The sequence below is a fragment of the Schistocerca gregaria genome, chromosome 1 (assembly GCF_023897955.1).
Source record: "Schistocerca gregaria isolate iqSchGreg1 chromosome 1, iqSchGreg1.2, whole genome shotgun sequence".
Lineage (NCBI taxonomy): Eukaryota > Metazoa > Arthropoda > Insecta > Orthoptera > Acrididae > Schistocerca > Schistocerca gregaria.
In genome coordinates, this window is record NC_064920.1 from 1,157,293,287 (window position 1) to 1,157,305,196 (window position 11,910).

The 11,910-nt window shown below is 42.9% G+C and overlaps 1 protein-coding gene across 1 annotated transcript; it reads left to right on the forward strand.

Annotated features, from left to right (window-relative positions):
* Window positions 1–7,826: 7,826 nt before the first annotated feature.
* On the forward strand, window positions 7,827–10,910 carry LOC126295171 (uncharacterized). Its single transcript, XM_049987503.1, has one exon. The coding sequence runs from the start codon at window positions 7,827–7,829 to the stop codon at window positions 10,908–10,910; it is 3,084 nt and encodes a 1,027-aa protein (XP_049843460.1).
* The last annotated feature ends 1,000 nt before the right edge of the window (window positions 10,911–11,910 follow it).

Genomic DNA, 11,910 nt, shown 5'->3' on the forward strand with positions numbered 1-11,910 from the left:
AATTTCAAGTAGATATTTATGTTTTGTGTTAGGGCGGGTGTGAAAGAGAGTATTTGTGTGAGTGTATGTGGGACATTCGCCAATATTAAATTTTCAGTTTGTAATTCTCTACAGGAACTTGCAAGTGTTCCAGCTTTGTGTCGTGAGAGCGAATCCACCAGTGGTTCCCGTGCTAGTGGATGGCGGATGTCCAGGCGTGTTTGGATATGTAAGAGACAGCCAGAACGTTCGCGATTATATAGTTAAATTCCTGGACGTTAAGTGCAGCTTAAAGTTTATTTAATTTCATTTGTTTAACAAGGGAGTTTTGAGTTGTTTATTTTAATGACGTCAATGAGCTGAGAGCAGTGGTTGGTTCTCTCTAGATTTTGGCGCGAGCCGCGCCCTGAAAGTCAGCTCTGATTGGCCGTAATTCTGTACAGCCAATAAGAAGGGATACGGTTTGCCACCTAACGTATGAGATAGAGGTGCTTGTAGAGGCAGAGAGAAGAAGGGAGTGGTGGACTAATTTTCGAAGGAGCTGGGCATGCTGAAAGTGTCCGAACGCACTATGTGCAAAATGAAGTGATATTGTGACTTCCGCGTTTCGGTACAGTGATATATGTAGCTGGTGTTTACCATGAACTATTTGTGAAATTTTAAGAGTCGAGAGATATTTTGTTCTGGAGAAAATGGCGTGTGTAAACTTTGAACTAAAAGTGTGGCGGTTGAAAGTAAATTTTTTTTTTACTGAGTATTTATGACGAGCTAGAACTTTATTTAAAGACAACCACTGAGTGCCGAGTGCAAAAGTAAATAGCAGTTTATTGCCTGTGTTACTCTCGTAAATGATTTCGGAATTGGATAGGAAAAGTTCTGGCTGTTTGAGTGCGACGAGGACTGTGAACAGTAACTTCAATGATTTGAACACATTGGGCTGATGATCTTGCTTAATGGCAATAAAAAAATCTTAATGGAAGTTTAAAAGGACCTTTGAACTTAGAAATTTTAACAGCAACCCGTTTCCGATTTATTCTTTAGAGTTCACAAGACTATATTCAGCTTTTTGTACTTATAGCGGCCGTCGACGTGTAGTTACGAAATCCCAGTTTCTTCAACATTGCTTTCCTGAGATCTCTTAAGGGGGGTAGGATGTCAAACGGGCCGACTTGGAGGAGGAGAAGCGTCACAGGACATTTTAATTTCCACTGTCTATACTTTTACAAATAAATTCATAAAACTTTGTCAGCATGACCAGGAAAGATTCAGAATAAACACTCATAGCAGTGGAAGTTCGAAAACATAACAAAATAAATTTTTTTATACGTAAAAGTTCATCTTTTTTCTCTCTTACTAATGGCAGCATTTGTTGCTATAGATACACTTTTCTTCATAAGTAAGAGAGATTCTTCGATGAATTTTCCACAGCATGCAAACCATACTCAAAGGTGTACGCAACTATATAATTTTACAAATCTATTAAAAACTGTGGTAAAAATTGAGGTAATTAACTAGAAAATTTGTGTTTTTTTCTAAACATGAAGTTTAAAATATAACAGCTCATTCGTTATTTCATAAATTAAATAAATTCTAGAGTTTCATACACCTGTAAGCATGGTTTGTGTGCTGTGCAGAATTAATCGAAGAATCTCTCTAACGTATGAAGAAAAGTGTACCTATAGCAACAAACGCAGCCATTAGTAAGTGAAAGAATGATGAAATTTCACACTTAAAAAAATTTATTTTGTTATGTTTTCGATCTTCCACTGCAACGAGTGTGAATCTTGAATCCTTCCTGGTGATGGTGATACCTCTCCTGATCCAAGTCGCCCCGTTTGACGTCCTACCCCCTTAAGTAGCTGCAGTCAGGAGTTACGTTTGCGAATCTGCAGCAGTTTCGAGGTAGGTGAACAATTTATGTTGCAGAACCGCCGTCGATGTGCGAAAGAGAGCGTTACGTCGCAATGGGACGTCATCTATAACCAGCATTAACTGTCCCTGTGTTATCCGAACAAGTGAAATAGGCACCGAATTCTGTCAAACAAACAGCCATCCGGCACCTGTAGAGCGCAACGCACGCACCTTTGCATCCTTGCAATCAACATTCTGGCGGCTACACCGATTATTAATGTATCAGAATTTCACATTTGCGATGGCCACCTTGCACTTTAATTTACCCTGAGATCTTGCAATACTGAGCACTTAAATATGTGACCTAGGCAAATATATTCCCTAAATTTCAATATTCTACGTTAATTATTTTTTGAAGTTGCGATTTTTCTCCGTCAGTGTCTATATCTGCAATCTTCGTTCAGGAAGGCAGTTCTGTTCTGGCTGGGAGCTAGTTTAGTAACTAACGTGTTTCAAGTCTAAATATAGTACTTCATTGACCAACCTAACTTAAGAACTTGACTGTGGTTTCTACGTGACAATACCAGAGCCGTTTAACAACTGCTAAAACTACTTCTCTATCTGAAAACTTTCCCTTCTTTTGGAACTACTCGATATTGCCACAAATTGTTTTTTTGCGGTGCTGAACACGCCATCTATTTCACAGTATGGTGACAACAGGAAAGATTCTACAGTGCAGCACAGTGCAGCAATTACTATACCGTAAACCATTCGGCAGCTTGTGGAACAGGCTCTTCTCTGCTGCAGATGGGTTGGAGGAGATACTGGACAGCGTGCTGTCCTTGTTTCGGCCGAAGGAAGACGATGCAGGGGCATCGACGGCTGGTCGAGTTGGAGCAGGTCACCAAAGCTCCGAAGGTGAGCACCACTCCGTTTCCTGACGACGTACAACACAGCAGTAGCACACACACACACACACACACACACACACACACACACACACACCATGTGCTCACTAACGGACGTCACTCACTTACGAAAATTTAGATGAACATCAACAAAAGCAAAACGAGGATAATGGAATGTAGTCGAATTAAGTCGGGTGATACTGAGGGAATAAGACAATAAAATGAGACACTTAAAGTAGTGAAGGAGTTCTGCTATTTGAGGAGCAAAATAACTGATGATGGTCGAAGTAGAGAGGATATAAAATGTAGACTGGCAATGGCAAGGAAACCGTTTCTGAAGAAGAGAAATTTGTTAACACCGAGTATAGATTTAAGTGTCAGGAAGTCGTTTCGAAAGTATTTGTATGGAGTGTAGCCATGTATGGAAGTGAAATATGGACGATATATAGTTTGGACAAGAAGAGAATAGAAGCTTTCGAAATGTGGTGCTACAGAAGAATGCTGAAGATTAGATGGGTACATCACATAACTAATGAGGAAGTAATGAATAGAATTGGGGAGAAGAGGAGTCTGTGGCACCAATTGACTAGAAGAAGGGATCGGTTGGTAGGACATGTTCTGAGGCATCAAGGGATCACCAATTTAGTACTGGAGGGCAGCTTGGAGGGCAAAAATCGTAGAGGGAGACCAAGAGATGAATACACTAAGCAGATTCAGAAGGACGTAGGCTGCAGTAGGTACTGGGAGATGAAGAAGCTTGCACAGGATAGAGTAGCATGGAGAGCTGCATCAAACCAGTCTCAGGACTGAAGACCACAACAACAATATAAAGATCTCTTTCCGCTGTCCTCAAACCTGTCTTTTTCTGCCTTAAGATGTTCAGGAATCAAATTTCTATATTGACCTATAAGGCTGTCCATTCTTTGTTCTGAATGTGGTTATTTCCAAGCGTCGCTTTTCCTGTTTTCTTCGCTATTGATCTTGTCTCTACTTTTTCATTGCTATGTGGGAGATTGCGACACTGTACCCACTAACACCAAGATACTTACTTCGACTGAGTTTTGGATTATTGCTGATGGCCGCTTTCTTTAACTTTACACAGCTCTCTATTTAACTATGTGATATGGCCGGTGAATTACCTTCATGTCAAGTATTTATTCCTACATCTGTATTTACTAGCCTTGAAGTACTCATACTCAATAAGCTGTATGCACTGGAAAAGTCAGTCATCACACTAGGGCCCTCCTCACTTCAAATTTAATTGGTTCGACATCAGGATCGATTCTGTAGCACTTTCCAGTCTATTTTATGTTGGTGTTAAATGTTTTCAGCTATAGATGTAGTCTGTAGTGTTCCTGTGGGTACATACGTTAACTACAAAAATTTTTTCTTTCCTTTTTGTACAGATGCAGTGGGTCGAACATCTGCATTCGCAGGCGGCAGCTGGAGAGTGCACTGGGCTTTTACGTGATGATCTGGTGAGTGGCGTACAGCACATATCTTAAGCTGACTCTCGTAAATGTCTAATACTCTGCATCCCGAAGCAGTAATGAAACATGGGATATGTTTTGTCAGCTCATTTTTTACCTGCCTTACACAACTGGATAGATTCGATAATTGCTGAGGAGGTACTGAAACGAACTGGACAGAAATGAGATTTATGGCACAACTTACTAAAAGAGATATCTTTTAACTGGACACTTCATGTGGTATCAAGCAATCGTCACTTTGATTCCAAAGCGTCACGACGGTGAGGTGGTTCAAATAGGTGTAGCTTGCAGTAGTCGTACACAAATAAAGGAGCTAGCTGTTGAGTATAGACAACTGTGGTCAGATGCCTCAAAACGGTCTTCTGGCTGAAAACACCAAATGAAAAACTTTCACCGGAGTACATAAAAACGTCACATCCACTGCTGAACGTGCTGAAAGCAAACACATTACCTGTGTGATCCTTGAATACGCAGTACTGTTCAAAAACACGCCTCCCACAATAACAGGATCAGAAATTGCTCTGATCTGACAATCATTGATCAATTATATCACCCAGTGCAGCGAAAAATACTTTCTTCATTAACACACCCAAATGGCTCTACCACTGAGCTCACCAAAAGAATACCGCCATACTATATTCAGGAACCGTCTCTCGTATAATTGCTACTTTGTGCAACACTGTTTTCTGATTCAATATAACAGCCCAGTGTAACATTTCCCTTCACTTTTACTGATGACAGCAGTGCCACCACTGAATCTTTTCACTGACATCCTTCCATCCTGAATTTAAATCCACACATGATCCTTTCATTTACTTTCGTCATCATTTCGCTGATGGGCAGACTGAATAGTATGGGCGAAAGACTGAGAAACTGAAACATATTCCACTATTTTACATCGTGGAACTCTTTTTGCAGTCTTGCTTCTACAATAATGAGCGACGTCAGAGGTGCCTCTCTGGTGCCTTTTCCTACATCAACATCCATACTCCGCAAGCCACCTGACGGTGTGTGGCGGAGCGTACCTTGAGTATCTCTACCGGTTCTCCCTTCTATTCCAGTCTCGTATTGTTCGTGGAAAGAAGAATTGTCGGTATGCCTCTGTGTGGGCTCTAATCTCTCTGATTTTATCCTCATGGTCTCTTCGCGAGATATATGTAGGAGGGAGCAATATACTACTTGACCCCTCGGTGAAGGTATGTTCTCGAAACTTTAACAAAAGCCCGTACCGAGCTACTGAGCGTCTCTCCTGCAGCATCTTCCACCGGTGTTTATCTATCATCTCCGTAACGGTTTCGCGATTGCTAAATGACCCTGTAACGAAGCACGCTGCTCTCCATTGGATCTTCTCTACCTCTTCTATCAACCCTATCTGGTACGCATCCCACACTGCTGAGCAGTATTCAAGCAGTGGGCGAACAAGCCTACTGTAACCTACTTCCTTTGTTTTCGGATTGCATTTCCTTAGGATTCTTCCAATGACTCTCAGTCTAGCATCTGCTTTACCGACGATCAACTTTATATGTTCACTCCATTTTAAATCACTCCTAATGCGTACTCCCAGATAATTTATGGAATTACCTGCTTCCAGTTGCTGACCTGCTATATTGTAGCTAAGTGATATGGGATCTTTCTTTCTATGTATTCGCAGCACCTTTCCTCAATCAAAGCTTTCTTTTCCATTCTTCGGTGTGTTATACTTGTCAGTCGATTTTTCGGTAGTTCTCGCTCTTATAACCCTTCGGAATTTTGTGTAGTTTGTAGACTAAAAAATCCTTCAATCGAACTTGAAAAGTCGTTTGGTTTTCACTTTCACTCATGATTTTAGAAATGTAGATATGCAGTCGACGTCTATAGATTTATTTGACCGTATGTGCGTCGAAACTCTGATAAGTGCCATTCCTAGACCCCTACGTCTATCATCTCAACATCCATTTCTATCCCTCGTAGAGGCCTTCAATAAACTCTTTCCACCCATTCGCTCACTCTGCCCAGCGTTTAATAGTGGAATTCCTGTTGCACACTTAGTGGCTTATACAGCTGTTTTGCTCTGTTTCGGGGTAATGATTTAATCCTTGCTTAGGTAAAGATGTAGTAATTTGAGGTTTCCATGTTTCAGGTTTCTCCTGCACCAATAATACGTAGTTAAATTTTAAGAGAACTAGTTGAGGAAGATGGAGAGTAGTTTTAGATTATCGGTTAGTGTTTATTGGCTTTGCCTGATGAACTGTTAGTGACTGATATAACAGCATAATAATGCCCTTACACTGTAAATCATTATCATCTTTACAGTCCTCTCTAAAAGTCCTATGTTTGTTACTTAGAGCTGGTGGTGGAATAGTCTGACGAAGACCAAGGCTTATCACTAACAGTTGGTGGTGGAAGTCTTTTCAGCGGATGGTTACTCTGCTTCCAGTAGAAAACAATTTCCCTCTTCCGAGAACTTTTTTTAACTTAATGCGGCGCTAACCAGTATGTCTTTTCTCAGGGAGTTACAAAACTCACTTCAAGTGCAATTTTTCTCTGTCGTTTCTGTGTTCTATTTACTTCCGTGCATATCCGTTTACAAGTAGGAACGCCCTTTGAGTTTGCCTTTTCCGGTATCCTGTCAATGCCCATTGGATTCACGCTGTCTCCTTCGAATGTGTTTGGGTCCAACAAACAATAGGTGGTCTCGTTACTGTATGTCACAAACCACTGCAGCTTCTTCTTTGTAATAGTTGGACTTCATTGGAATAGCGTGCACTACTTTTCAGAGGGCAAGTGCCTCCCAAGTTATTTCATATGCTTCACGAGAACAACCACAATCGATACAAACAACGTTACCGCTGGTAGAAAGGCTCCCAAGTATGGTGTCGGATGGTATTTGTAAAGTCACAGTATTACTAAGTAGCCACTGAATATTTAGGTGGTGTCCCAGAAGACGACGAGCGTTTCCCTCGTAAAAATGCCGAGCTAGTTACACCACAAAATCAGATGCAACGCCGGTGAACCATTCAAGCAGGTATCGGCCCATAACAAGTGCGAGCTGTGAGGGTCAATAGATTTAATATACTGAACTTGCCCACATAACCGTAACTTGTACGTATACATGACCATTACATAAAAAGTGGACACATCTTTAACTGCTGGGATAAACAGTATTAAATATACACGTAAATCGGAATTATATTTTGCATCGCGTTTGCCGTCATCTCCATTATTACCTGAACTCACACGCAACTGAAAAATTCGTACTGAAACATTAAACGCAAATAAGTACACACAAAAAGGTCCCGCATATTACAGCTGCGCCAAACGAACATTAATAATCAGACATCAATTATTTTTAAAATTGTTCTCCTTCTACCATAGTTAAAAGCAACAAACTGATAGTTACAGAATTATTCTAGTTATGTACATTGAATACACATATATGATTTTGTGTTCCATGTCTCTTACCGAGCTTTCTGTATTCTGCCAACAGGAGTGGACTCGCCAACACCATCCCGCTCACAGAAGAAGACTATATGAGAAAACAGATCAGCTCGAGACAATTGCCGTGCCTCCAGCATCAGAACCCACGACTACTGCCGAATCCCTATCTGAGCCCGCCGATATGCAGTTAGAGATGGATGCTAGACCACCAGCACCCTCAGTGGCATCTCTTGCAGACTGGCATGATGAGCCAGCGGATGAGGAATTAGAGAGTTATGCTGAGCCACCACCTGACTCAGTAGAAAGTACTGCACAATGGCCTGATGAGCCCTATAACGAGAAGTTGGAAAGAGATTCTGAGCCGCCACCAGACTCAGTAGAAAGTACTGCACAATGGCCTGATGAGCCCTATGACGAGAAGTTGGAAAGAGATTCTGAGCCGCCACCAGACTCAGTAGAAAGTACTGCACAATGGCCTAATGAGCCGTATAACGAGAAGTTGGAAAGAGATTCTGAGCCGCCACCAGACTCAGTAGAAAGTACTGCACAATGGCCTGATGAGCCCTATAACGAGAAGTTGGAAAGAGATTCTGAGCCGCGACCAGACTCAGTAGAAAGTACTGCACAGTGGCCTGATGAGCCCTATAACGAGAAGTTGGAAAGAGATTCTGAGCCGCCACCAGATTCAGTAGAAAGTACTGCACAGTGGCCTGATGAGCCCCATAACGAGAAGTTGGAAAGAGATTCTGAGCCGCCACCAGACTCAGTAGAAAGTACTGCACAATGGCCTGATGAGCCCTATAACGAGAAGTTGGAAAGAGATTCTGAGCCGCCACCAGACTCAGTAGAAAGTACTGCACAAAGGCCTGATGAGCCGTATAACGAGAAGTTGGAAAGAGATTCTGAGCCGCCACCAGACTCAGTAGAAAGTACTGCACAATGGCCTGATGAGCCCTATAACGAGAAGTTGGAAAGAGATTCTGAGCCGCCACCAGACTCAGTAGAAAGTACTGCACAATGGCCTGATGAGCCCTATAACGAGAAGTTGGAAAGAGATTCTGAGCCGCCACCAGACGCAGTAGAAAGTACTGCACAATGGCCTGATGAGCCCTATAACGAGAAGTTGGAAAGAGATTCTGAGCCGCCACCAGATTCAGTAGAAAGTACTGCACAGTGGCCTGATGAGCCCCATAACGAGAAGTTGGAAAGAGATTCTGAGCCGCCACCAGACTCAGTAGAAAGTACTGCACAATGGCCTGATGAGCCCTATAACGAGAAGTTGGAAAGAGATTCTGAGCCGCCACCAGACTCAGTAGAAAGTACTGCACAATGGCCTGATGAGCCCTATAACGAGAAGTTGGAAAGAGATTCTGAGCCGACACCAGACGCAGTAGAAAGTACTGCACAATGGCCTGATGAGCCCTATAACGAGAAGTTGGAAAGAGATTCTGAGCCGCCACCAGACGCAGTAGAAAGTACTGCACAATGGCCTGATGAGCCCTATAACGAGAAGTTGGAAAGAGATTCTGAGCCGCCACCAGATTCAGTAGAAAGTACTGCACAGTGGCCTGATGAGCCCCATAACGAGAAGTTGGAAAGAGATTCTGAGCCGCCACCAGATTCAGTAGAAAGTACTGCACAGTGGCCTGATGAGCCCTATAACGAGAAGTTGGAAAGAGATTCTGAGCCGCCACCAGACTCAGTAGAAAGTACTGCACAATGGCCTGATGAGCCCTATAACGAGAAGTTGGAAAGAGATTCTGAGCCGCCACCAGACTCAGTAGAAAGTACTGCACAAAGGCCTGATGAGCCGTATAACGAGAAGTTGGAAAGAGATTCTGAGCCGCCACCAGACTCAGTAGAAAGTACTGCACAATGGCCTGATGAGCCCTATAACGAGAAGTTGGAAAGAGATTCTGAGCCGCCACCAGACTCAGTAGAAAGTACTGCACAATGGCCTGATGAGCCCTATAACGAGAAGTTGGAAAGACATTCTGAGCCGCGACCAGACTCAGTAGAAAGTACTGCACAATGGCCTGATGAGCCCCATAACGAGAATTTGGAAAGAGATTCTGAGCCGCCACCAGACTCAGTAGAAAGTACTGCACAGTGGCCTGATGAGCCCCATAACGAGAAGTTGGAAAGAGATTCTGAGCCGCCACCAGACTCAGTAGAAAGTACTGCACAATGGCCTGATGAGCCCTATAACGAGAAGTTGGAAAGAGATTCTGAGCCGCCACCAGACGCAGTAGAAAGTACTGCACAATGGCCTGATGAGCCCTATAACGAGAAGTTGGAAAGAGATTCTGAGCCGCCACCAGATTCAGTAGAAAGTACTGCACAATGGCCTGATGAGCCCTATCACGAGATGTTGGAAAGAGATTCTGAGCCGCCACCAGATTCAGTAGAAAGTACTGCACAATGGCCTGATGAGCCCTATAACGAGAAGTTGGAAAGAGATTCTGAGCCGCCACCAGACGCAGTAGAAAGTACTGCACAACGGCCTGATGAGCCCTATAACGAGAATTTGGAAAGAGTTTCTGAGCCGCCACCAGACTCAGTAGAAAGTACTGCACAATGGCCTGATGAGCCCTATAATGAGAAGTTGGAAAGAGATTCTGAGCCGACACCAGACTCAGTAGAAAGTACTGCACAATGGCCTGATGAGCCCTATAACGAGAAGTTGGAAAGAGATTCTGAGCCGCCACCAGATTCAGTAGAAAGTACTGCACAATGGCCTGATGAGCCCTATAACGAGAAGTTGGAAAGAGTTTCTGAGCCGCCATCAGACTCAGTAGAAAGTACTGCACAATGGCCTGATGAGGCCTATAACGAGAAGTTGGAAAGAGATTCTGAGCCGCCACCAGACTCAGTAGAAAGTACTGCACAATGGCCTGATGAGCCCTATAACGAGAAGTTGGAAAGAGAATCTGAGCCACCACCAGACTCAGCAGAAAGTACTGTACAATGGCCTGATGAGCCCTCTAATGAGAAGTTGGATATACATGATGAGCCCTCCAATAAGGAATGTTTGGCAACCACCTCTATGTTTGCAGAATATTGTCGTTTGAGAGCATCTCTTAGTGTTGGCCTTATGAAAGTAATGCCCTTAAAAACAGGACCATTTCCGATCAAAACAGCATTTATCGTTACAGGCCCACCGAAGAAGAGGGCCTTTACTGAACGGAAGGTGTGTCCTATTAAGGCAGCCTTCATAGTCACAGGGCCTCCAAAGATAAGAGCATTTACTCCAAAGAAGGTCTGACCCACTAAAACGTCCTTTTGTGTTACTGAACCACCGAAGAAGAAGGCATTCGCTTGTAAATTTCTTGTACCCAGTAAAACTCAAGTCCCTGGTTTTGATGTGACTAACAATGTGAAGTGCCCTTAAAAATTGGGTCAGTCCTTATTGTAGCCTTGTCATGAAGAAAATTTTAATGTACGCTTTTTAGAAATTGTTTGAAATGTATTTGCAAATGTTTCGAATAAATCAAAATTTAAAGTGAACATTCGTTTGCTTTATTTACTCAGTTGTTTCTTCGAATGACTGTTTTTGTGATGGTACTGGCTTGTATATTGCGCTAAGCTGCTATTATGTCAGCACCCACACTTAACAAAAAGAACACAACAGTGGTTATTAATTGCTAGCAGCAACCAACAAAACATAAATTAAAAAATTGGAATCTACAACCATCTTGGGGTTATCTTCCTCACATTTGTTCACAAACAACAAAACAGGGACAAGTCAGGGCAGTGTGTGACTAAAATACATTGACTGTAAAGACACAACCTCAAAATAGTGCAACATGAAATTGTCTTCAGGGTCAACAGGAAATGAAACGATGTAGCAACCATCTTACAAACAAAGTAAATTCTTCTACCTAAGCCACTATCGACGAGATCAGTCATAAAATAGAATCTTAACACACGAAACACATTCAGTTCATCATCTAAAACAGAGGTCAACTGGTCTGTGGGTTGAGGCCCTAATTGCTTGGTATAAAGCACATTTAGTTACAGTTTGGCGTAGGAAAAGGTTTGCACTACCAGAACTGTACACAAGTTGGTCGTCCTGCCGAAGGAGGGACCCATGCGTCAAAGGACAGTTTCCTATCCGGAGATGCGTTAAAAGTACTTGCTGCCGTCGCTGTCGCCGTAAGGAGATGCGCCGCGGTCGTGTCGTCGGTTTCGCCGGCCTCAGCTTTTTCTCCAACGCTAACCACTCCTCCCACAGACCCACGAAGTTGTCTCTCAATGGCGAGGGA

Bases quoted from the DNA above. Each gene is read 5' to 3' on its own strand.
- LOC126295171 (XM_049987503.1), top strand. From the start codon at position 7,827: ATGCAGTTAGAGATGGATGCTAGACCACCAGCACCCTCAGTGGCATCT.